The 27,479-nt window shown below is 42.9% G+C and overlaps 2 protein-coding genes across 5 annotated transcripts in view; both read right to left on the reverse strand.

The window, feature by feature from the left end:
- The window catches only part of PDGFRL (platelet derived growth factor receptor like), a 47,345-nt gene extending 33,635 nt beyond the window's left edge, over window positions 1–13,710 (reverse strand). The window contains exons 1-2 of one of the 2 annotated variants that reach the window (XM_027122692.1): window positions 13,479–13,710; window positions 3,686–3,983 (exon numbers count right to left, since the gene is read on the reverse strand). In XM_027122692.1, coding sequence (XP_026978493.1) covers window positions 3,686–3,983; window positions 13,479–13,533 — 353 coding nt within the window. In that variant the 5' untranslated portion in view covers window positions 13,534–13,710. The remainder of the gene's footprint in view (window positions 1–3,685; window positions 3,984–13,478) is intronic. The other variant, XM_027122694.1, reaches the window with a different exon arrangement.
- An 8,197-nt stretch (window positions 13,711–21,907) lies between these two features.
- The window catches only part of SLC7A2 (solute carrier family 7 member 2), a 74,174-nt gene continuing 68,602 nt past the window's right edge, over window positions 21,908–27,479 (reverse strand). For 2 of the 3 annotated variants that reach the window (XM_027122696.1, XM_027122695.1), the window contains exon 12: window positions 21,908–27,168. In XM_027122696.1, coding sequence (XP_026978497.1) covers window positions 26,972–27,168 — 197 coding nt within the window. In that variant the 3' untranslated portion in view covers window positions 21,908–26,971. The remainder of the gene's footprint in view (window positions 27,169–27,479) is intronic. The other variant, XM_027122697.1, reaches the window with a different exon arrangement.

Genomic DNA, 27,479 nt, shown 5'->3' on the forward strand with positions numbered 1-27,479 from the left:
CTCAGCGGCCATGGCTCACGGGCCTAGCTGCTCCACAGCATGTGGGATCTTCCTGGACCGGGGCATGAACCTGTGTCCCCTATGTCGGCAGGCAGACTCTCAACCACTGCGCCACCAGGGAAGCCCCAATATCTATTCTTAATTTAAAAAAAAACTCACACCAAAGTGGGTATAGAGAGAACATACCGCAACATAATAAAAGCCATTTATGACAAACCCACAGCCAATATAATACTCAATGGTGAAAAGCTGAAAGCCTTCCTGCTAAAATCCGGAACAAGACAAGGATGCCCACTCTCACCACTTCTATTCAACACAGCAATCAGACAAGAAAAAGAAATAAAAGCTATCCAAATTGAAAGGGAAGAGGTAAAATTGTCACCGTATGCAGATGACATGATACTATACACAGAAAACCCTAAGGACTCCACACAAAAACTGCTAGACCTAATAAATGAATTCAGCAAAGTATCAGGATACAAGATTAACATTCGGAAATCGGTTGCATTTCTTTACACTAACTATGAAATATCAGAAAGGGAATGTAAAAAAACAATACCTTTTAAAATCACACACACACAAAAATAAAATACCTAGGAATTAACCTGACCAAGGAGGTGAAAGACTGAGAACTATAAGACATTAATAAAGGAAATTAAAGAGGATTCAAAGAAATGGAAAGATATCCCATTCTCTTGGATTGGAAGAATTGATATTGTTAAAATAGCAATACTACACAAAGCAATCTACAGATTTAATGCGATCCCCATCAAATTACCCATGCATTTTTCACAGAACTAGAATAATCCAAAAATTTATATGGAACCATAAAAGATCCAGAATTGACAAAACAATCCTAAGGGAAAAAACAAAGCAGGAGGCATAAGTCTCCCAGACTTCAGACAATACTACAAATCTACAGTAATCAAAACAGCGTGGTATTGGTACAAAAACAGACATACAGATCAATGGAAAAGAACAGAGAGCCCAGGAAAAAACCCCCACACGTATGGTCAATTAATCTTCAGCAAAGGAGGCAAGAGTATAAAATGGGAAAAAGATAGTCTCTTCAGTAAGTGGTGCTGGGAAGGTTGGACAGCTGCATGTGTATCAATTAAGTTAGAACACATCTTCACACCATGCAGAAAAATAAACTCAAAATGGTATAAACACTTAAACATAAGATGACACCATAAAACTCCTAGAAGAGAGCATAGGCAAAACATTCTCTGATATAAATTGTACAAATGTTTTCTTAGGTCAGCCTCCCAAGGCAATATAAATAAAAAGAAAAGTAAACAAACGGGACCTAATCAAACATGAGCTTTTGCACAGCAAAGGAAATCATTAAAAAAAAAGAAAAGAAAAGCCAACCTACAGAGTGGAAGAAAATATTTGCAAGTGATGTGACTAACAAGGGCTTAATCTCCAAAATATACAAGCAGGTAACACAACTCAACAGCAAAAAAACCAAACAACCCAACTGAAAAATGAGCAGAAGACAGTAGACATTTCTCCAAAGAAGACATACAGATGGCCAGTAGGCACATGAAAAGATGCTCAACATCACTAATTATTAGGGAAATGCAAATCAAAACTACAATGGGCATAAACTTATATATACTACCAAATGTAAAATAGATAGCTAGTGGGAAGCAGCTGCATAGCACAGGGAGATCAGCTCAGTGCTTTATGACCACGTAGAGGGGTGGGATAGGGAGGGTGGGAGAGAGACGCAAGAGGGAGGAGATATGGGTATATGTGTATATGTATAGCTGATTCACTTTGTTATAAAGCAGAAACTAACAACACCGTTGTAAAGCAATTATACTCCAATAAAGATGTTTAAAAAAACCCTACAATGGGATATCACCTCACACCGGTCAGAATGGCTGTCATTAAAAAGTCTACAAATAACAAATGCTGGAGGGTGCGTGGAGAAAAGGGAACCCTCCTACATTGTTGGTGGGAATGTTAGTGCAGCCACTATGGAAAACAGTATGGAGGTTCCTCAGAAAACTAAAAATAGAATTACCATATGATCCAGCAATCCCACTCCAGGGCATGTACCTGGACAAAACTACAACTCAAAAAGATACATGCACCCCTATGTTCATAGCAGCACTATTCACAATAGTCAAAACATGGAAACAACCTAAATGCTTATCGACAGATGAATGGATAAAGAAAATGTGGTACATACATACAATGGAATATTGCTCAGCCATAAAAAATGAAATAATGCCATTTGTAGCAACATGGATGCAACTAGAGATCATACTAAGTGAAGTAAGTCAGAAAGAGAAAGACAAATACCATATGATATCACTTATATGTGGAATCTAAAATATGGCACAAATGAACCTATCTACAAAACAAACAGACTCACAGACATAGAGATCAGACTTAGGGTTGCCAACAGGGAGCGGGGAGAGAGAGGGATGGACTGGGAGTTTGGGGTTGGTAGGTGCAAACTATTACATTTAGAATGGATAAACAACAAGGTCCTACTGTATAGCACAGGAAACTATATCCAATCTCTTGGGATAAACCATAATGGAAAAGAATTTTTAAAAAGAATGTCTCTATGTGTATAACTGAGTCAATTTACTGTACAGCAGAGAGTGGCACAACATTGCAAATCAACTCTACTTCAATAAAAATGGAAGGAAGGGAAATTGAAGTGACTGAACTTGGTGACTGATTGGATGTGGGGAGTGAGGGAGAGAGGAAGAGGCAAGGATGCGCCCCGGTTTTCAGGCTGAGCAGCTGAGTGGATGGTGGTGTCCTTGAGGGAGATGAAGACCCAAGCAGGTGGAGTGTGTGTGGAAATAGGAATCTCTTTTGAACATGCAGCATTTGGGATGGATGCCTGAGAGCCACATTCTTTCTTCTCCCCATTCCAATCATCCCAAACAGACGATCTCCGCTGTTTCTCTATCCTGAATCATATGAAGAATATCCTGACCTTTCATAAGAAGAAAGGTCTAGAAAGAAACTTAGGAAGCACACAGACCAATCCCCTTCATTCTTTGCCAGAGGAAACTGAGGGAGGGAGTTTAGGGGGCTTCCCCAAAGATACACAGGAAAACACCCCCTAACGCCATAGGCCGTTCCTGGCACCCTCTAAAACATGCTCTGCTTCCTTGCCTTTCATAGTTTTCATAATCATCTTAACCACTTTTCCTGAAGGTACTCATTCAAACATGAGAAATCTTTAGCCTTCTTACCAGCGGATGCCTCTGAATATAAAAACTATATACTTGGAAAAGTAAAAATAAATCAGAAGAAGTTGAAAAGGTCAAAAGCAATTCACCTCTGGTCAACTTGCTCATAGGAATCTCCCATTAGTCAGTTTTCATTACAATTACTTAAAAAATGACAAAGCATTGAGTCCATTATTTTTAACAGTATGAATTCTTAAATCTCTACCTCTATACCTCACAGTTTTAATTACGGCTGGCATACGGCTTCCTTTAAGAGTTCACTGTTTCAACAATGTTGGTAGGATTTGCAATAATTTTTTTTTAACTGGGTGAAGCAATAAAACCAATGGCTTTTGCTCAATGAGCTTCCATTTTTATAATCTGCTAGAGTAAAATGGTAGATGTCAGACACAAGGTGATATTAAGCAAAGGTACGAAACCAAATCCTCCAGCCAACACAAGTAAAAGAAAAGGCTTACCTGAGGCGGGTGTCCTTAAAGGTGTCAAGGTATGCGGGATAGCTCCATCTGATCTTACTCCCTTTACATCGAAGCTCTAGAGTTTGCCCTGCCATCAGACTCAGGGTTGCAGCGGGTTTCTGAAAGCGACCTTTATCTGTCATTTGCATCATTATAGACTGTGTCTTCGGTGTTGCATCAGCGGCGTCCCTGTCCTTTATTTTAGGAATTTTGGGTTTCACCTTTTTGTTGGTAGGCTTGATTCTGTTCTCTCCGGGCTCCTTTGGATGCTTGTTCTTGGGAGGATGTTGACCCGTAACTGGTACAAACATGAGGAGAGAACAATGGACTTTGGTGGTTAACATACCCAGAGTCTTCAACCCCTGAAACAGATCGTTTTTAATATCCCTCTCCTCCTATGTCAAAGTTATTTTCAGGAATAATCATTATTTTCTTGGTTCATTCTTTAGCTTTAAACCAATTAGTAACTGAATTTTTCTTGTGGTTCACACTCAGTCTCACCAGCTCTAAGGTGGTACCCAGAATGGTGGACCTGAAGCCTCTCGAGGTCTGTTTCTGGTCCTTGCCATCTCAGTGCTGTCTTTGTTCATTTTGAACCAATTGTTTAAACCCAGGAATATGTAGTCTCCAGGGAGTGGAGACACAGACTACACTGCAAGCACACTCAGAAGATTTCAAACCATCACAAACTTTCTCCCAAATGAGTACGTACTGTGGTGCCTGTGTGTGTCAGGGCGGACAACATCCATGGAGAATACAAGGCTCAGTAAGAAATAAGTACTAACCCTGTGTTCATTTAAAGCATACATATACATTATTAAAACTCAATGGTAACTTTAGCAAAGGTTTAGAATTTAGCCAACAAAATACACTGGGGGGAGGAGTATTTCATCACCAACATTGTTGAGAATTGCTGGCAAATGGTGGTAAGAACTGATGACCTTTAAGTCCATTTTCTTACCGCTGTTTTTCCCTTCTCTACAGACAATGCTGCCCTGCCCTTGGAATACCTCTGGGTTCCAGAAATCTCAGCTGTCCACCCAGCCCGCACGGCCATATGCTGTATCCACCCAGCAAAGAGAAGGAGACTTAGCAATTCATTTGCCCCACTGTCTGCATCAGCTCCAAGGTGACCTTGCTATAAGCCCACAGAATTACAAAACGTCCAAACTTACAAGATCCTGAGAGATTGTTTAAGGTCCTCATGTTATACATTTTAAAAAATAATAAAGGAGGCCTTAAAAGTTAAATTGCACAAAGCTGGCCAGTGACAGGATGTGAAAGTAAAACTCAGGTCTCCTGACCCCCGTTTCACTACATGAGGATCAACAGCCTGTAGATATTTTGAATAGATAACTACACAAACCTTGGCCAGTTGAGGGAATTACAGGGCATTTGTATAAAATGGAGAAATATGATAAATCAGGAGAAAATTCTTTTCCCTCTTTGATGTTCGTATTTATTTATCTAATGTTACCTTGATGTATAAAGGGCTTGGATGGTCAAGAGTACAGAGACACTGAAATTGGGATCAAGAGACAGAAAAAGGCAAGTGTTGCAAGCTCTGTGCAACCACAGACCAGGCTGGTGACAAAATGAGGTGAGCCAGGTGGGCCTGGAGAGGCCACGCCCTCCCGAAGGGACAGCTGCCTGGAGGGAGCGAGTGTCCAGGGTTCCAGGATCTGATTTCTCCCAGGATGGCAGAAATGCAGGTTTCCAGATTTATAAATGTTAGAAACTTGATTTTTTAGAAACTTCAGGTCTGAATCTCTGAGGTGAGGAGTCAGGCGGTGGCTTTCCTGCGAGGGTTGGGGATGACCAGGAGGGGACAGGAGAGGGGCTGCCAGGACCGTTGTGTCTTGATCTGGGCTGTTCACTGGTGTGTGTGCAGTTGGTGAGCACTTCATGGAGCCACAGTCTGATGATTTGTCCCAAAACTCAGCTGACGTGAACTCAACTGTGTAATGATGAACTTGGCTTCTTTGGAGTGTTGCCCTTTGAAACAGGAGCCATTTGGCCTCCACTCTTGGTTCAGCCCTGCTCAGACTCTGGAACCAACCCCACTGTGAGCTCAGTATCAACACCAAGTCCTTGGCTCGTGGCCTTCTTTGGGTGTGGCTGCGTCGCGCCTGAGCCCGCAAGCCTTTCCATGACTCCAGGTCCATCTGTGACCTCTCCTTTCCCGGGGTCTGAGTCTCTTCTTTTTTTTTTTTTTTTTTTCGGGTAGCGGGGCCCTCACTCTCGTGGCCTCTCCCGCTGCGGAGCACAGGCTCCGGACGCGCAGGCTCAGCGGCCATGGCTCACGGGCCCAGCCGCTCCGCGGCATGTGGGATCTTCCCGGACCGGGGCACGAACCCGTGTCCCCTGCATCGGCAGGCGTACTCCCAACCACTGCACCACCAGGGAAGCCCCTGTGTCTCTTCTTATCTCCCACCCTTCCTCTACTCTGGTTCCTCTGGGTCACGGGCCCTGCTGAGCCTTCTCAGTCCTTCTGGGGAGCGGGACTGTGCCCTTGAGCCCTAGTCTCCAAGGCGAGTCCCAATACCTGCTGCTTGTCAAGACTTCCCCAGACCCTGCACATTTGGTTTATTTATGCCCAGCGTTCTAATGACAGATGGGGGTGGGCAGGGGTGCCCATGCACACATTTCCGCAACCTCCCAGAAGGAAGAGCACTGTAATCATTGGGAACATATTAGACCCACAGAAATATTCTAATCCAGCAACATCAATTGTGAAGCATAAGCCTCACTGCTACAATAGGTAAAAGTCACTGTCTCTTTCTTAAGGCAGAAATTAAAAGCCTACCATGATGCTGTCCAAGTCATCTGTGCCCTGCAAGCATTTCGGTCAAACTATGCCTGTGAGGGCTTCCCTGGTGGCACAGTGGTTGAGAGTCTGCCTGCCCATGCAGGGGACACGGGTTCGTGCCCCGGTCCAAGAAGATCCCACAAGCCGCGGAGCGGCTGGGCCCGTGAGCCATGGCAGCTGAGCCTGCGCGTCCGGAGCCTGCGCCTCTGCCACGGGAGAAGCCACAACAGTGAGAGGCCCGCAGACTAAGAAAAAAAAAAAAAAAACTATGCCTGTGAGAGTCATGGACCTCTGGATTGATGTCTAATTTGGCGTTTTTTCTTCATCATGAACAGGAATTCAAGCTATTGGAAATGACAACAACAGTTTGTAAATCCTAGGGAATTTAGGCAGCCCACGCAGTTTCCCTGATTCTAAGCTCTCAGATCCCGTGTGGTGATGCTACTCAGCAATATTGGATTAACTAGTTATGGGTATTACGCCTTCAAATGTGTTATCATCCCTGAAAAATCATTTGACCTTTTGACCAAATAGGCCCATCGGTCGGTCCAGCTGCCTGGCCATGGAACTGGTCCATGGTTTAACAGTGGCGACACACAGTCCAAGGAGCCGGACCAGTGGTCCCACGGACAAGTCCTAGGACTGAGCGACTCCACAATCCCATGTCTATCTTTTTCAAAGAATGACTCTTCAGGCTAACTAAGTAAATTAGTTATTTTCCAAAGGCCTAAAAAAATTTAAGCATTCACAATGTAGATATACAAAAGTGAAAGTCCATCACCATTGCATTTTTGAGATTATGGCCCAGTATATTTTAGAGAAATAAATGACAAAAGTCACAAACCATTAAATGTCATTACAGACTTTAGGTCCTGAAGTCATTGTTGACTTACTGTGTGACCTTGGGAAGTTACCCTCTCTCTTACTTTCCTCATCTGTAGATTGAGAATTATATGGTAATAATGACTATCTCATGGATTGCTGTGGGGATTAAACGAGTTAATATGTTTAAAATGCTGAGACCAGTGTCTGACCCTCAGTAAGAGCAAGCGAGGTGCTGCTTGTTTTGTGGTTGTCTCGTAAAGTCTCAGGGTGATCTCCATGATAAACTTGTGATGGAGGTAAAGCAGCTCATTATTTTTCCTAATTTACAGGTGAAAAATTGAGACCACAGATGCCAAGTAGCTCACCCAAGGTTACTAAGGCAGCAGTGAAAAACCAGATCTAGCGTCTCTTCTGGTTTGTCTTGTGGCTTTCAATTCACTCAAGATCAGCATTTTCACTTTATCTGCATGAATCTCAGGCACAGCACCGTTATCTAAGAGGTTTCTTTGTTTGGTAGGTCACGGGCTTTGACAAGGAGTTCCAAGTCAAACAGAACTTGATGCCCGGGATGAGGGCACAACCTTCCTGGAAGGGCTGGAGATGCTTTTCCAAGGCATACATTACAATCCCCAAGTGAAGAGATGCTGGTCAAAAAACGTCTCCAAAATGAATGAGTAAATGCTGCACAACCAGAAGTGCATAGGGCAACAGACTAATTCTTCAGCATCAGCTGAGGATTGATTGCAATCAAAGCTTATTCAATACAGGTGACCTGACTATTAACCTCTCTAATTCTATGAGACTGTGTGGGAGGAGAAAATAAATTCATTAGAAGAATCACTGACAGCTGCTTAGATACGGATTCCCTGTAAACACAGCCATCCACATCAAAGATCTGAAGCCGTTCGCTTTTTTCTCTCCATGGGCAGTTAAGGGGAAAGGTCTGACCTGAGAGCAGCATCTAAATATCCACACTAGAAATTTGCTGGGTAGCTCAGGGGTTCCCCTAACCAGTTGTATAAACTGGGACACCCCACTCTCGTTTTTCCATGCCTCATGAAACACCCCATAGGAACACATATACTTTTCCGAGAATACGAGAAGTTGAGAAAGCAATGACAGTAGGGAGGTAAAAATGTAGAATGATGAGAGCCTCTTTTCCCTACCCGTTCTGGAACCCCGCTCCAAAATACCCTTAATACCATTGCTTAAAGTATCATTTTCTTATGAGAGCAGCTTCTAAGATTAGATACTTCTATTTCAGGATAAAGACCTTAGATTGATACTTTTTTTTTTTCTAAGCATCCATCAGAATGCAGTTCATCCCGCTTTTTTTTGAGATGTAACTGACAGCTCAACTAACATATTAGTTTCAGGTGAACAACGTAATGATCCCATATTTATATATACTGCAAAATGACCACTCTCTCGAAACACTTTATTCGCTTGGCTTCCAGGACATGGTACTGTCTTGGTTCTCGGTCCGTTAGGCAGCCTTCCTCATCTTCCTTTCCTGCCTGAGTCCAAAGGGCTGAATCCTTGCAACTCCTCAGTCTCTAAGTGGCCTCACCAGTCCCCTTGGCACTAACGGCATTTATACGCTGAGAGCTGCCTTGTTCCTGTCCTCACTTTGCCTCTAAATCCAGATCTGAATATTCTGTCGCTTACTCAGTGTCACTTGGAAGGCTAGTGGGCATCTCAAATTGGACGTGTCCACACTGAACTCTAGATGCCCTTTCTTTCTTTTCTTTTTTTTTTTTTTTGCGGTACGCGGACCTCTCACTGTTGTGGCCTCTCCCGTTGCGGAGCACAGGCTCCGGACGCGCAGGCTCAGCGGCCATGGCTCACAGGCCCAGCCGCTCCGCGGCATGTGGAATCTTCCCGGACCGGGGCACGAACCCGCGTCCCCTGCATCGGCAGGCGGACTCTCAACCACTGAGCCACCAGGGAAGCCCTAGATGCCCTTTCAAATCAGCTCCTTCCCCGGTGTCCCTTTATCGGCAAATGGCAACTCTATTCACCCAGTTGCTCAGAACATAAACCTGAGTCACACAGGATTCTCTTCTTTCTTAACAAAGCCACGTCCAACCCAGCAGCAAACCCTCTTGGCTTTGCCCTCAAAATAGACCCCGAACCCAGGCTCTACTCCCTACACCCACTGCAACCAGTCTCACCTAGACTATTAAAAGAGCCCCCTATGCAGGCTCCTGGCTTCTACCTAAGCACTCCTACCTTTGAAAATATAAGTTAGACCATGGGCGCTTCTCCGCTGGAGACCCTCCAGTGACTTTCATCTAATTTAGAATAAAGCCCTAAGTCTTCCCATACCTGACAGGGCATTGCCAACTCCCGTCTCACTTCTCATGCCCCTTCAGCCACAGTGACCAGGAGGACACCTTGAAGCTCATGCCCTTGGCTTCGTGGCTCTTCTTCCAGACAAGCAGCACCTGCTTCCTCCCTCTCAGCTGGCCTCTGACCCTCCTATCCGAACCCCATGCACACTGCCCTCGGCAGCCCTCTCCATCCTCTTACCCTATCTTATAGGTTCAGCTGTGTCTCCAAACAGATACATTGAAGTCCTAGCCCCTGCAACTGGTGAATGTAACCTTATCTGGAAATAGGAGCTTTGCAGACATAATCAAGTTAAGATGAGGTCATTAGGTATGGATACCAAGGGGGAAAGGGGGGGTGGGATGAATTGGGAGATTGGGATTGACATATATACACTAGTGATACTATGTATAAAATAGATAACTAATGAGAACCTACTGTATAGCACAGGGAACTCTACTCAATGTTCTGTGGTGACCTAAACGGGAAGAAAATCCAAAAAAGGGGGGCTATATGTACATGTACAGCTGATTCAGTCTGCTGTGCAGTAGAAACACTATACTCCAGTAAAAATTTTTTTAAAAAGATGATGTCATTAGGGTGGGCTGTAATCCAATGAGCCTGTGTCCTTTCCACACAGAGGAAAACGCCAGAGGAAGACACACACTGAGGGAGAAGATGGCCAAGTGACAACAGAGGCAGAGATCGGGGAGATACAGCTGTAGGCCAAGGGACACTGAGAATCACCAGCCGCCAGCCAAAGCTAGAAAGAGGCAGGGAAGGATTCGGCCCGAGGTCTCAGCAGCAGCATGGCCCTACTGACACCTTGATTTGACTCCTATCCTCCAGGACTGTGTGAGAACTAAGAACTTGTAGCATCTTAGTTTGTGCTTGGTTACAGCAGTTCTAGGAAATGAATACATCCTGATTATTGATTTTTCACGCCGCTTATCAGTTCCTGAAATGTTACCTTTACTTGTTACCTGCCCTCTCCTATGAGAGCACCGCAAGGGCAGGGCTTTATAACCTTGTACAGGGGCAGCCATCAATCCTCAGAACTTCTCTCACTGCTCTGGCTGGCACACTGCCCCAGTCTCTCTGTCGCCCCTAAACTTTTCTCTTTTTCAGCTCTAAGAATCAGAGATGATTTTGTATGTCAAACGTACAGACCAAGATCCTAAATGCTTCAAAACATTCATTATTTGCACTTGTGAACAATGAGAGTTTTTACAATTTTTTCATTATAAGGTTTTCTGAACTAATTTTTATCCTTTATCCAAGGAATAAATTGAGTCACAATAGTGATATCAAGTGCTGGTGAGAGACTCATTTTCAGTGTCACTCCCCTTACCTTCTTAGAGATCAGGCTGTTTTGCCCTCACATCATAATGAACCTCTTTAGTTTCCCCAGAAAGGGAACCTTCGCAGGACCGAAAATAAGCCCACGTTAGACTGAAGATCAAATTAGTATTATCAAGGGTGTGGCGTGAGATTGACAAAACAGCAGTAACAAATCAATATTTATACTTCATCATTTGCTCCCAACACTGGGTAAAAATATGTAGATAACAAAAGCTGGTAAGGACCTGCGATGTTGTACTCTTTTATGTAAAAATGGCAGCACCGTATCAACAAACACAGTGGCATGTATTCCACACAAATGCTGAAAATCAGGTGCCGTGAGCCACGTCTGGCTCTAAGTGGCATCTTGGGCCTTCTATTAACCGTTTTCATGCCTCACTTTCATGCCACAGGAGTGGCATGCCCTTCCAACTCCCACTCTTCATGAGAAGAAATAACATTACTTCTAAAAATTTAAAGCATTTTAGAATGAAGCCAGGCAAACTTTGCTGGGTTAGAGCAGATGTACACCCAGTATATGCTTACAGGGAATTCTTTTACTATTAGAAAACCTCTCCTAGAAGTGAGCGGAAAGACTGAAAGGCAGTGGGAGAAGTTGAGTCATGGGCCTGTGTCTGCAGTTTGTGCTTTGGGATGACCCAGGAATGCACCATATTCCGACTTGTTAATCAGGGCTGGCACTGGAAGGGCACCCCACCTAAGCCACTCTCAGTTCCTGGTCCCAGCCAGCCACATGTTAACTCAAACCCGAGAAAACATTCTTAACAGGCTTAGAAAAACTTTTATACTTTACTGAAGCAGATTTACTTTTCTAATTATGTGTTCAATATTTTGTTCACAAATAGTTTATACTATATATTTTACTTTTTACTTTTAAAAACAAAGCCACAGTGCTATTATCACATCTAAAATTTATCAATTATTTCTTATAAAATATTCAGTCTGTGTTCAACTTTGTGTCTCATAAATCTATACCGTTTGTATAAATTATGTTTGACAAACAGATGCTAATTGATTCAGGCAGCTGTTTGTAATCATGTTCTGGGCACACATTAGCTGGGAGAGATTCAGGAGGCAGAGGCTGAGGCTGCCCCCCGAGCCCCTGCAGCAGGCATCTTGGGTGAACTGTGTAACTAAGCGAATGGGCCACTTGAAATTATTTTGTCTGACCGTCTCTTGCCCTATTCAAAAAGTGATACCAAATACTACATTTCCATCACTTCAGCGATCACATACGAGGACCTGCCAGGAGCAATTTAATATTGTATTTTACACCGCGAACTCAGGCCAACTGCTCTCTAGGCAAAGAGGACCTGTTCCTCCCCGCCCCTCCCAGGAGAAGCATTGCCTACACTTTATCCAGCAAGGCTCTAGGCTTAAGGAGCCTCACATTCAACTTCAAGTCCCACAACCATTTTGGACTTTGCAAACCAGAATGTGGTCTTTTTCTGGCCAATGCTTCTAGTTTCATGGGAAAGAAAGGAACTGGTCAGGACTGAGTAGTGGATGAAAGATGTGAGCCAGGGTGAGCTGGCCCCAGCGGGAAGTTGCATAACAGCAAAAGCTGCTTTTCAACCAAAACCAGCAAAAATAGTGACTGCAGAGCAGAATTCCAAGGGAGATTTCAGGATACCAGGATGTAACAGATGCAAAATATACTGCACGAATAACACCAATCGAAAAATAATGGAGCCAACCAAACAATTAAATGGCAACAGAAATATAGATAATAGACATAGAAATACAACAATACACACACACGCACACAATAAAGTCTGGCCCTGTGGTTGTGAGTCCACACAACAGGGTGGGCCCAGGACAGGCACACATTCAAAAAAGTTCAGCGGCACAAGGGCCCCCATATGGTGTACATAGATCCATGTCCTTCATCTTCTCCCCTCCAATCCGATAAGAAGTGTAACAGTGGTGGGTTTTTGAGTCGTTTGGAGAAGGTCTGATACCCAGAACTATCTGGTCTAAGACTTAGGCACATCTCGCAGGATTCAAGCCCACGCTGGTTTATGAAACGAATCTAGGACTGCAGATGGGGGAAGAGGACTCTTCGAATTTTGCAAAAGGCTCAGTTTATGTGGCACTCGCCCTCACGAGCAGCGGGGCGAACGCCGCGCGGAGGTGGAAACGATCCGCCGCTCCCAGACAGACACGTTGACACTGGGGGCTGGACCAGGGGCTGCCTGGGGTTGTTCCGTTTGCCGGCTGCCGAGAGCTTTCCAGGAGCGCAGGAGCGCTTCTGGTGGGGATCCTAAGGGTCAGAGCAGCTGCCACCGTCCCAGGGGCTCCGAGGTGAGGTGGAGAGAGGGAGGTAAGGAGACCCTCCTGGGGGGGGGGGGGGCAGGTGCATGGAGTAGGGAGTGGCTCCAGGGCTGGGCCTCGGAAGGTCTAAAGTTAGAAGACCTGGAGGACGACGAGGGCTGGGGGCGGGGTGGGGGTCCGGGATCAACTCACCGTCCTCCAGCGCTTCGTGCACCAGCAGAAGACCCAGCAGCAGCCAGACCTTCATCTTCAGGGCAAGGGGTGGGGCAGAGGTGCGGGGGACAGCAGGTCCGAGGCGCGCGGAAAGCGCAGGGCGAGGGCAGGGGCGCCAGGGGAGGCGGCGGGCGAGGGGCGGGCGCCTGGGACGCCGCAGCTAGAGGATTCGGTTTCATGAGGAAGAACAGATTTGGGGGGGAAAGTTTGGGGATTTTCCTTTTTTAAAAACAATTCTCTGTGTAATGTAACCTCTCCTGCCCCCTGGCGGAGTCATGAAGCGCTGCGCTTTTTCCCGGCGCCGAGGGCGAGGGCGAAATGTCAATTATAGCAGCCACTCATCGAGTTCCCCCAACGCTCGGCGTTTCACGAAATTACCAACTTCAAGCAGGCCCCGCGCAATCCTGCGGGTACTGATGGGGTCACATTTAACCGCAGCTGTCCAAACATCACCAGCGCTCTGCCCACCAGCTCAAGTGCAGCTATAATGCTCTGTCTGTAAAAAGCGCCCCTTAAGTATTTCTCTTCATTCCCAGCAGGTCTCTCACTGGCTCTCACTAACAAGACCACTGCCCTCGGTTGTCCCGGCTCTACACCGAGCCCTGTACCTGCTGGACACGGCGTCTGTCTTGCAGCTGAGACGTGAGAGCCCTGGGGCTTCAGTGGGGAGGCTGCTCTGCCTTCAGAGGGGCCCACGGCAGGCCAGCTCCTTCCCCGGTGCCTGGAAGGTTTTGGAGAAATTTCTCCTTCCTCTTTTATTCAGAAGTCCCATTGCCCTACATACGACTCGATTAAGCGTTCAGGAGGGACTGTGCCAGAAAACAGATCCAAGCTGGAGCATCAGGGGCCCCTCCGGACTCCGAGAAATTGACACCTTGGCTTTCCCTCTTGTGCTGGGGCCTGGGGTTCGGTCTGCAGCTCCTGTCCCTCACTCCACACGCCCCCACGTCCTGCGGGCTCTCCCTGCCGGCTATGAGTCAAGGCCGCCGCACTTTGCCATCATCCCTCCCTCCCCGCCCCGGCTCACGATGTTACCGTCTGTCATCAGCAAGGGGTCACAGCCTCCTGGTTAGTCTCCCTGCCCCTCCTTCTTGCGCCTCAATCCATTCTTTCTCCAGCTATTAGACTGATCTTCAAATGCAACTCTCAAAAAACTCTTAACCCAACTAAAAACCCTTCAAAGGCTCTCCAGCAAGGCTCCCGCTACAGAGTTCTCCGGCCCCGGGGCTGGGAGGTGGAGGCATCTACAGCTCCCCGGTCCTGCCCTTCACACCAACAGCACGCTCCCAGCGCCCTCGGCCCAGCGCCCGCGGGGGTCCACTGCTCCTGCTGCCCCCTCTGCCGCCAAGAGTCCCCTTCCTCCTTCCACCACCTGCCTGCCCTCTCGCCACCCCCAACCCCTGGCCAAGCTCATCCTACAAGGCTCAGCTCAGACCTCACCTGCTCCGGGCAGGGCTAAGCACTTCCCTAGTACAAATACTTCATGGTAGCAGCTGCAACAAAATGCAGGACTTAGCGGTGAATCTGGTTGTGCTTCTTTCTCCTGCACCCTCCTGAGTTCAAGGGCAAACAATGCGTCTTATTAAATTTTGCATCTACCACCAGTTTCTGGAAAGTAATACTCATTAATTAGGAACTTACCGTGTTCCACACAGAGCATAAAACCCCCAACATGCATTTCTTGTTCCTTGTATCAACAACAAACCTACAAGGGAGGCTGTGTGGTTAGTTTCAGCCCCACTTTATGGATGAGGCGGCCCAAAGGCAGACTGGTAGGAAGTCTTAATCCAGGTTTTGTCTGACACCCATGTCTCTGGGTCGAACCCTCACTCTACCGGTTAAAATGAGCTGTTGAAATCACTAGATTTCACTAGAAATCACTAGCTTTCCAACAGGGCCCCCTGACCATAAAGTCACTCCTCAGAAACTCCCAAGACGGGAGGCAAGTCCTTTGTGACTTACCTGATAGGCTTGATAACAGAGAGCTAAGATGGCAAAACAGCCAGGTGGACGGAATTGCAGCCCTTTCCACGGAGAGAGGGAACACACAGTCTGTTCCACCCTTTGAAGGAGTCGGGAGGGGTAGGTGGCTGCCGTAGGAGTAGCCGTGAAAAGAAAACAGCCAAAATTGTAATGAATCCTTAAAAGCTGAACGCAGGCTGGCGTGAACATTTCGAATCCTCGGGAGCCTCAGACACAAGGAGAGCCCAGAATCCTTCAGCAGCTCTTTCCCACAAGCCTCTGCTGCTTGTTTACTAGAGAGAGAGAGAGAGAGAGAGAGAGACCAAAAGGCACCACATATGAAGAGAGTTGACATTAATGAGGGTTGCACTCAGCTACTCCACCTGTGTTTCCTTTTATTTCAAAAAGACCTTTTTTCCAAAATTAATTAATCCATTAAAAAATAGTTTAAACCACCACAGAACTATATAGGACAGGAAATGATAAAAATAATAAACATACCCTTCCATGTCCCCGACGCTTCTAGCTATAAAGTATTTCATGGTAATGATGCACCATAGTTCAAATGTTGCTCCTGTTTATAGATACTTTGGTTGTTTTAAAAAACTCCTTTACAAAAAAATGCTGCAATAACTGTCCTTATCCAGATAGCTTTATGCCCATGAGTATTTCTATAACACAGATACGTAGATAAAAATGAAATTATTCAGCCAAAGCCATGATATTCAGCAATTTTGATTAATGCTGCCAATTCAACAAAGCTGTTCCTATTTACAACCAATTCTACTTTCTTTGGGAGCCCAGGAGCCTACGCATTTCTTCCCACCCACCAGTCCTGGACGTGACTAATCTATTCAATTTTTACAACCTGGGAGGGGGGATCTCATTATGCTATTTCAATTCCTATTCCTTTTATTACTATTGAGGATGGGCATCTTATGTTTTTATTAGCCATTTGTATTTGAAAATTGAGTTCTTTTTCTTATTGCCTTACTATAGTAGAATCTTAATATGTTCTGGATAATAAGCTCTTGGGTGTTATATATACTGCAGACTTTTCTCCTAATCCTTTGCTTGTGTTTTAGTTTTGCTAATGGTGCCTTTCTTTAAGAAATACAACAAATGTTTAGCAATTACATTTTTCAGTAATTTTTTTCATGGCATCTGGGTTTTATATCCCCTTAGATGGACCTTCTCTGCCACAAATCAGCAAATTACGTGTTCTATATTTTCATCTAAAACTTTTATAATTTTGTTGGTTTGTTTAGGCTTTAAATCCATCTGTCATTTTTTGGTTTTGGTTCACAAATTACAAATCTAATTTTATGTTTATGTTTCCAACCGGATGATGAGTGGCACATTATCATTTGTTAAATGATTGGTTCTTTTCCCATCTTTCTGAATTGACTTTTAATGTGTATTAAATTACACACAAACATGGGTCTGTTTCAGTTTTGTCTATTTTATTCTATTGATCTTTTTATCTATACCTATAGAAACACCACACTGCATTAACTGGTACTGATTTATAGTATGTTTTATTATTTGTTTGGACAAGGGATGCCCCCATCATTGATCTTATGTTAATTATGCTTGTACATTTTCTCTTCCAGATGAAGTTTGAAATCACTTTGTTAACCTTCATAAAGACTTTGTGTTTTGATTATGATTGCATCGAATTTATATTTGGGGGAAGAATGGTCATATTCACAATATTAAGTCTTCCTATCCCAGAATGTGTCATAAAGTTATATATATTTCCATTTGTTCAAGTCTCTTTTTATGTCCCCATTATATTCTATAATTGGTGAATGCTGGTATTAGGACAACAATTTTGAAATTCTGTAATCCCAAGCCTGCATTCTTAAGTGTATTTTATGTCAAATATACTTTAGCTAAATTTGGGCTACCTATGTGTGTGTTTGTATGTGTATGTGTATAGACGTGTGTGTGTAGTTACTAGTTAAGTTATAGTTAAGCACTTATATAGTTATAAACACATAGTTATATTTTTTCCATGTAAGTCTTATTTGTTAATTGTTAAACTTAGTTCTTATTTTTACTTGCTTATGTATTTGTTTTACTATTATGAATGAAATTTTCCCCCATTATATTTTCAAATTGGTTAACTGGTATATAGAAAATAATTTTGGAATTGTATTTTCCCAAACTTCTGTCACATATACTGTAGCTAAATTTACATGTCTAAACTTATCCTAGGTCTGTGTTATGGTCTGAGTTGTGTCCCCCCACTTCCCCCCAAATTTAAATGTTGAAGTCCCTCACGGACATAGAGAACAGACTTGTGGTTGCCAAGGGGGAGGGAGGTGGGGGAGGGATGGAGTGAGAGTTTGGGATTAGCAGGTGCAAACTATTACATATAGGATGGATAAACAATAGGTCCTACTGTATAACAAGGGGAGCTATATTCAATATCCTGGGATAAACCATAATAGAAAAGAATATAAAAAAGGATGTACATATATATATAACTGAATCACTTTGCTGTACAGCAGAAATTAACACAACATTGTAAATCAAATATACTGCAATAAAAAAAATCGATGTTGAAGTCCGAACCTCTAGTACTTTAAAATGTGGTAAATTAAAGAGGTAATTAAATAAGAGTAATTAAAGAGGTAATTCAATAAAATGAGGTCATTAGGGAGGATCCTAAACCAGTATCACTGGTATTCTTATTTTTAAGAAGAGGAAACTTGGATATAGACACACACACAGAGGGAAGATCGTGTGAAGATTCTGGGAGAAGACAGCCATCTACAGGCCAAGGATCTGAGCCTCAGGAGACGCCAACCCTGCTGACATCTTAATCTCTGACTTCTAGCTTCCAGAACTGTGAGTAAATACATTTCTGTTGTTTAAGCCGCACAGTCTGTGGTACTTCGTTATGGCAGCCCTAGGAACTAATGCAGTCTGTTGGGATGGGAGCGAGGGTTACAAGAGATATAGGGGCTTTCCAGGATTGTCACAGGCTTACTATCCTTGAATGAGACAATCACAAGATGCCTCCAAATCTGAAAAATGAAACTGCCAAAGTTGTATTTTTTATAGGTTGTATTTCACTAAAAAATCCATCTGCTTTGTCTCTAGGGTGAGAAGGAATTTTATTATTAGATTCTCTGTTTGCATTCATCTTCTCCATTCTTTCTCCAACAATTGCTGTAATATTGGCCAATTAAAATAAGCATTGCCTTACAGCTGTAAGTCAAATGCTGCTTGAAGCCTGGTTTCCTAAAGCATGATCACTTTTTGTATGCTTGTGTTTGGTCACCGTAATGGACCCTCTTATTCAGTCTAAATAGTTTTCAGTTGACCTCTTGGGTTTTTAGATAAACGATCATATAACCTGCAACAGGCGGTTTTTCTTTCTTTCTTAACGGATGCCTGCCTGCTCCGTCCAGCACACTCTTACACTGGCCTCTAGTGTTTGCAGTCCACTGACCCCCCAACCTCATGAAGCGTGGGGTGGCTCAGCGATGGAACAAAGCAGGGGGTCCAAGCCTCCCGTGAATCATCAGCAACTTCCTGATGCTGGAAAAGAGGAGCCTGACGACACAGAACCAGCCTCTTAAAAACAGCCTTTAAGTGTTGAATCATTATGTTGTATACCTGAAACGAACATAATAGTATGTGTCAAAAAATAAATAATTGAAAATGAAAATAAAACTGTGTCCAGGGAACCACTGTCGTACTTGGGAGGGCACAGCTTTATCCTAGCGACAGTGCGTTATCACCTCTCTCCAAAGAGCAAGGGCAGCAGCCCCTGGCATTGGCTTAACAAATGCAGACTTGGAGAGAAAAGGGGAAAATAGCAGAAGGAGAAGCAAAAATCAGGAAATGGGAGAGCGAGAGAGGTAAGTGTGATCCAGGGGTGGGGAGCAGGCTGCGCTTATAGACTTAAGTCTGTAGAAGCACATTTCTTTGTGTGTGTGTGTGTGTGTGTGTGTGTGTGTGTGTGTGGTACACGGGCCTCTCACTGTTGTGGCCTCTCCCGTTGCGGAGCACAGGCTCCGGACGCGCAGGCTCAGCGGCCATGGCTCACGGGCCCAGCCGCTCCACGGCATGTGGGATCATCCCGGACCGGGGCACAAACCCGTGTCCCCTGCATCGGCAGGCGGACTCCCAACCACTGCGCCAACAGGGAAGCCCTAAGATGATTTTTTAAATTAGCGTTTTAAGGTTTGAGCAGGCGCTAACTTTAGTGGTTTTAAATATAGCTCTGAGAACCTCATTCTAGTATAAATGCTAGACATTTTCGATGCTCTCAGATCCACTCATCAAGAGACACCATGGAGTAAGGTAAGGATCCCAGACCCCTGGTCTACTTAAAATGGGCCAAGAGAAATTACTCTCCTAGCTCCAGGATATGGCATGCTGTAAAGACGTTCCACCTGTTGGCTAGTTACGAGAACCTCTAAATGGCTAGGGGAAGACAGACAACTATCAGCTAAAATGTAAATGATCGAAAACCTCCCTCCTCTCCTTTCTTTACTCAGTGGTGTCCTCCTTCCTACTTCAACAGTCCTGTGCCTATTTGCTTTCTCCTGCTTACTTGCTCTAAATGCTCACTTTTTGAAAAGCATCTGCTGTCAGTCATTCACAAGTTGGGCCAATTTTAGTCAATGTTCCAAGAATATTGACATTTTAAGTCTGATTTCTTCCAGGGCAGTGAAGCTCTTGGTTTTTGCTTGAAGAAATATCAGGCATTAGTGAGTGGATGGGGGAAGATCCTGGAGACCTGGAGACTCAGCCTCTGGGGAACCCCAGAAACCTGAATCCTGAGGATGCTGTGGTCCTTGTAGGTTAGGGAATGCAGAGCCCAGAAATGAGCTTGCTCTCCATCATGGAGATTTGGCCCTACCCTGAGCTGTATGGTTCTCCTGGGTAGGGAAGTCTCTGTCTTGTGTTTCTATCTTCATGTTGACTGCTCCAGTCTTAGTAGAGAGTAACAGGGATTCTTTACCAGAGACTATGACTTTTGGAATCTCTGATACCTAAAAATATCAAAGAGTTGGCTGTGAATCTGTTACTAAGAAAGGTTCAGGTAAGTAAATCAGTATTGAGCTGAGTTTCTTTCCAGAATGTTTCACCCATACTTTGACCTACTTTAAAAGACAAGTTGAGATAATGTGATAATGGTTATTTTATGTCCTTTGAGAATTTTTTGGAGATATTTTCTGGGATGAATGAATCACTCTTTCCACACAGACAGATGGGGACTTACCAGCAGAGTCAGCAATCTACTGGCTTCCTAAACTGGAAGTCTATCAGTGGCCTTCTTTAAAGAACACTAAGGAGATGGTGGTCCTATCTCCAGAAGTTCCTGGCTGGACCCACAGCCCGACAACTGGGGTCTTGTCATCCCAAGACCCCACTCAACAGAGGCAGCTATAGTTGCTCACACTTTGCAGCCTGATCCCATGGTGCCAGCACAGAGGCGGGGCCTCAAAACCTAGTTAACAGTACTAATCAAGCCAACAAGTAGCTAAATTAGGTTTTAGGGTTCTATTTGGGAACTACTTTGCCGAGTTAGCTTGGTTTTCAATGCAGGCTAAATGGATACTAAAGCTTATTCAATTCACCATGGTGTTACCTCCAATTTATAAAAGCCAATAGCAATTAAGTGTGTACACAATGACATTTCAAAATTAAAGAAGCTAATTTAGGAGATGTGCAATTTTAAGTAACTTAGAGCCACGTTAGAAAACTCTTTGACTCCTCCCTCCCCATCAAAGGGTAAAGAGGGCTGAAGTTGGTAAATATTTATTCACTATACCGTACAAAATTTCTGTTAGTTATACGTAACTGATCGCCAATTACTAAAAGCTATGATTTGGTCGGAAGAATATCAATGGGCTTCTTTTTTTTTGTGGTACGCGGGCCTCTCACTGTTGCGGCCTCTCCCGTTGCGGAGCACAGGCTCCGGACGCGCAGGCTCAGCGGCCATGGCTCACGGGCCCAGCCGCTCTGCGGCATGTGGGCTCCTCCCGGACCGGGGCACGAACCCGTGTCCCCTGCATCGGCAGGCGGACTCTCAACCACTGAGCCACCAGGGAAGCCCCTCAAGGGGCTTCTTGCAGACAAAAGCAATGTCAAAGAGATTGGTCCATTAAATAAATGGCAGTTGAAGTGGTAGGATCTCAGGTGTGTGGTCCTGGGGTGGCATGCTTCAAGCGCAACTGATATTATTTGGAATGTGCCATGAGGATTGAGTATATGTGGAGACATCTCTTTTATTTTATAGGACGGTATTCATACGGTAGGCTGCCAGGTGAATATCCTCAACAGTAGATTTGTTTCCATTTAGATTGTACTATTGATATATTTCTGAGCTGTAACGCTTCCTAAATAAAAAAGGCAGTTTAAATTAGGTAAGTGTGAGATGTATGCTTTTGGTAGGTGAGATACATATGCATACCACACTATTATAAGTCATATTAAAATTTATTTTAAAAATACATGGTCATGTTAGAAAGCATATTTTACAGTGGTAAAGCAGCAGCAGTTTGTATTCATTACAAATTCTAAAAAATAATCCAACTTTATAAGTAATAAGCAACACTGATTATCATTAAAGACATTTAAATTTAAAGTTACCTACTACACAAAAAAATCTCTATATTCGCCCAAGACCAATGTATCTGTTGGTTTTTACAGACATAGAATTTCTGCAGGGCTTTAGGCCCTATCAACAGCTTCTATTAAGTACAATGATAACAAAATAAAGCAATGAAACAATTGGGCACCAAAGATGAAGAGCCTGTTAACCAGGCACGGGCCAGAGAAACCTGTCCTGTTGGCAACACAAGGTTCTTGACCAACTGAGCTGAGGCCCACGCACTTTCCTGCCCAAGGCTCTTAGTGCTGGTGCAGAAACTGCAGTGGTGCCAGTTCCAGGAAGCAGCCATCCTTTCCATGAGTCATAGAGGTTCCTTGGTCCTTATCATTTACCTTGTACTCATGGGCTATTTGGGGCTGAAATTAAGGACCCCCAACTACCTTAGTTTCATGGGAAGTCTTTCACTTCCTATCCTACCCTGTCATCACAAGCCCCCACCAACGGGGTAGCTATAGACGCTCATACTTTGCAGTCTGCCTGACCCAGGGTCTTGGTTATGAACCCCGTGGAGCTGCTGTCAGTGGTCAGTGAAGGCTCTTTAAGGCCAGAGATTATGGCAGTGGCTTCAGCCGTGATGAATAAAAGCGAAGATAGTGCTCCCAGCAAACAGGGTTGCCATTGGGTTGAGCCATAACAAAATGCATTTGAAATGAACATGACTAAACTGTGTACATACGAACAATAATGAATGTTATGAAAACCAACCACTAAACCAACAACCACAACAATAACAGATCAGGCCTCTCAAAATTCAGAAACCAGAAAGCCATTAAAAAATGTTTAAATATGATATACAAGGAGATAAAAAAAAAACTCAGCTAAACAACAAAGTCAAGCAACCTCATTTTCACATCTACGTGTCTGAAAAATGACCTGTGATGGCATTAGTTCCTACATGAACTTTGGTACTTCTTCCCTTGATATTTTAGGACAAGTTAGAAAACGTAGGTAGAAAATATACAGAGAAGGCACTATTTTGGCACTAGTCAAAAACCAAAAACAAACCAAAAAACCCAGTTAATCACAACCCCCCAAGAAATTCACACTAATCATGTGAATATTAATAGTCCATGATGCACACTCTAAACCCAATCCTTTAAAATTCTGTGGACATTGTGTTTTTAGTTTGAATTGTACTGTCGCTTGAAGCACATCAGGAGAAGCCCAGACAGAGATCATCAGAAGCAACATCACAGGTAAGTCAGAGTTGGAATCTTGGCACAATTTTATCATGTGGTTTATAATCTCAGAATGTGCTGATCTAAGAGGAAAAAAAAGCTAAGACTAAACTGCTCCCTCTGGCACTACCAGCATTGGCGGGCGATTACTTTTCCTTATTCTCCCTGCATTCAAATATGTTTCGAAAATAGTTTGGTAAATACAAATTCTAATTCAAAAGATTTTAACGTCTACCTGTAAATACCCAGGACTTAGAAGATATTTTGGCTAATATTTAAAATAAAAGAAGTTTAAAAATCTTTTATTCAGAAAAATTTGAAGAAGACAGGCCCTTGTCTTTTAAAGGAAGGTAGTTCTGAAACATATTTTCTACCAAGTGTGGTTGATGACAGTAAAGTTTTATAGATATCATCATTAGTTTTTCATTAATGTATATAATACCTCAAATGATGTTTTGGTCTTTTCTTGATAGTCATCTCTGGGGAAAATGTGATTAAGCAGTACTCTGTTTCAGTATACATCAGAAGTTCTAAGTTTTCTCATAAATACTTTTTAAACTTGGATTTGCATAGCTACCTAGTTAAATGTAGGGTAGGCATGGCCTTTGTATGTTATTCACAAATCATCTTTCTTTTTTAAGAGTATAAAATAAAGGTGCTATTATTAAAGTCTTTCACTGAGAATATTCAGAGAGCATATTTCCTAGGGCAAAAAAGAAAGGTAATCCAAGCTGTTTTTACTCAGTCACAATTAAGAGAACGTATATATATTTTTTAATTTCTGAAAAGGACTTTATATAAGTGTGACTGATTACTAGTAAAACCTGTACAGAACATTTTGGCAATCCTAGGAAAGTAAAAACAAAATTTTGTTCAAAAGGTTATAAATTCAAATGCAGGGACAGAGAGGTGATAAAAGACCTGGTAGTACTGGCTTTTCCTAATAAGCACAAACCAAGACAGAAATGTCAGAAAAGGTGCAGCAGAAGCAATAAACAGAAATCCCCCAATGCCCCCGCCCCCAACTCCATTTCAGATTATAACGCTCCCGGTATAATGTACCAGACTTCAGTGATTTCATATTAGAAACATTATAAATATATCTTTCTTAAAGAATCTATCTATAGAAAATATTACACATATAAAATCGCTATATATTTCAAAATAGTTTAAAACCTAAAAATTTTGCATAAGCATACCTATCAATATAAAACATTATTTTTCCTCCATCAGTTGGGTTTTTAAAACCTAGACAACAGTATTATTTCCAAACCCCATCCTAAACCCAGCTGACTTCTACACTGACGTTTGAAATATACACACACATATATATACGTGTATCTGTACACACTCACACATACATACGAACATACATTTGAGTTTTCACAGAAAAAAAGCATAGTCACTGACAAAGCATCTTTTCATAGATATTTGTATTTGTAAAGTGTTTCAAGGTAGAAAAATAATTTTTAACTAAATTCTGCTCCTAATTGAACACAGTGGGCATAATAGTTTTAGCTGCCTGTCATGTTCTAAACAAATTTCTTGATATTGTTACAGTAAAAGTTTTAATATTCACATATGAAATTCTTCATGTTCCCTGTGTGAAGGGCCTGTTCTAGGATGATTTCAGAAAAAAAGGCTTCTCAGGATACGGCAAATAACAGCAAGGACTTATGATTTGGCCCACAGTGCTTACAGAAATACTCTACCCCTTGCATAGCCAATTCTTCCTCTCCAGTAAAACATGCAGCTTAAAAGAATTCTGGGCTTCAGATTTTACCGTGTGCACCCTGGAAATTGTGGAATGTTAGTACTGAGTCCTATGTCAGAGATGCTACAACACTAGCAGCCAGAAACCCAGGCCTTCTACCTGTTTATTGGATATTTAATCACAATAAACTCCTCAACAATCATAACTTGCTTTTTAATGAAAAAAATAAAGTGACATCTCTTGGAAAAGCTGTCAGAAAATAAATGTTTTCCTTGCCTTTGGAGTAAGCTGGTCACCTGGGCTTGATAATGTTCTTCCTGGAAATATAACCCATACATATATAAGTGTTTAGACTCAGTCTCATCTAGTGAACCATATAATTATTTGTAAGAAAAATAATTAATGAGAAGCAAAACACACTGCAGATAAGTAGTCCACTATTAGAGACCCTATAAAGTAAAATACAGTAATTATAGAATCTTACATTTAAAAACAAACTATTTACTCATACAAAGGTTATTGTGTTTCTATGGCTTTAATTCAATTTGGTTAATTTTTCAGCTTGACGTTTTAAACGATCATGTATTTTACCAAAATATTCTATTCCCCGACCACTGATGGGTTTTTGTAGAATACTAGAGCTTGTATCAATAGGTTTAGTGTGGTCATTTAAAAATAAATGAAATAAAAAGTGCTAAACAATTTATGGGATGGGGGAAGAAAAACATCCCTGTTTCCAAAAGAAACATCAGAGGCAAATTAGATCTGAACCCCTAAAATTGGGTCAAATGCCCTTTAATAACTGAATAGGCACTTTAAAATCAGAATAGGGGAATTTTCGTTCCTTGTATCCCTTCATTTTTTCCTTCTTTTTTGCATATAGTAGAAAGAGAATTTGCTACTGAGTTAGAAAAAAAAGTTGAACTGTGATTGTTTATTAAGTAATGGAAAAAAGTATGAATCATTCCACCAATTGTGTGATCTGGGAGATTCCACTGGCTTATTTTAACTGACTTTTAAAACAGGGGTGCTTGGGGTCTACTTGTCCAAGCACAAGTCTACTCTGATCTTCAAACATATCCTCATCTTTGCCACTTACATGAGCTTCCTGCCCATGGGGACCGCGCTCACTCTCTAGCACAAAGGGTCCCAAGTGGATCACACTACCTCTCCCAAGCCTCTGACTGGACTGGGACAGGGCAGGGGAGAATATATCATTCACAGAAGGTGAAGGCCTCACATTTAAGGACCACTGTTCTCAAAGAAGACAGCAGTTCAAAGGGGTGCCTGACATCTGATGACACAGAGGGCCACTCCTGCCCTGCGCAGCCCGGCAGACACGAACACTCCTATTGGCAAAGGTTTTAGCAAACTGTCACACCTCACGGAAGAAAAATCTGTACTAAACCCACTGCTGGCATTTATAAGTTGTAGAAAAGGCTCATTTCCTATCCCCTCCTCTTACTCCAGACCAATGACAGACACTGTGATGGGTAAATGCATTTTTAGCATGTTCTAACTTGACATTAATAAAGCCTAATAAGGAAAAGCAACAGCTATTTCCCCAACCACACCCAGCACATACAAAATATTTTTCTATTCCGTGATTATCTCCATTTCAGTATGTGCAGTATATGCTACCGATTAATGACAACACTGGAAAAATGCAATACAATAATAGTAAAACACCAACAACTTTTAACACTGATATTCCCCAACATATACAAACATACACACACACTCCCACAATCCCACTATTTGGGGGACATTCATCACCGAGGAGCGAGCTCAGGGTGTTTTCCCTGGACGCGTAATTCACCATCTGAGGAGGTGCTGTCCAGGCGAGTAAGTATAAATTAGGGTGAACTGTGTCTGCAGCAAACCGATGACAACCTAGCACGACGATGACGTCCGTCATGGTTCACTCCATGTAGGATATGTACGTGAAGACTGTGGACCAGCTCTGTTCGTGCAGGTACTAGCATTCACTTGTCTTTTCATGGAATATGAAAGGTAAACTCAGGTTTCTTTGGTGATGGTCATTTGCTTGAATGGCAGATTTTTCTTCTGTCGCTGCATTAATGTTGTCTGAATAAATATCTTCATCATCATCGTCATCCCTCGAATTACCCTCCAGGCTGTGTCTAATGCCATAAGCGAAGTAAATCAGGAAACCTTTTAGAGAAAAAAATCAGTGTCTTAGGTGTGTCAGAAAATGGCTGTTTGTATATGGAAAATTTAATACAGAACTTAATAGTGCCTTTTGCCTTCTCTTTCTGTGCTGTTTCAGAAGGACAGAATGCAAGTACAGGATATCCCATAAAAGGTCCCTGACAAACATCTTCCCAATAGAATGTGCTTCTTCCTTTTAACCTGCAATCTTTATATGCGTGGTTTTTTCAATAAATATTTTTCAGACGTTTATGTAGAAAAAAATTTTTTTTACTTTCTCAACACTCAACACTACACTAAACAAAAGGCTCTGT

The sequence above is a fragment of the Aethalodelphis obliquidens genome, unplaced genomic scaffold, assembly GCF_003676395.1.
Source record: "Aethalodelphis obliquidens isolate GAN/ISIS:26980383/991018 unplaced genomic scaffold, ASM367639v1 scaffold25, whole genome shotgun sequence".
NCBI classification, from domain to species: Eukaryota; Metazoa; Chordata; class Mammalia; order Artiodactyla; family Delphinidae; genus Aethalodelphis; species Aethalodelphis obliquidens.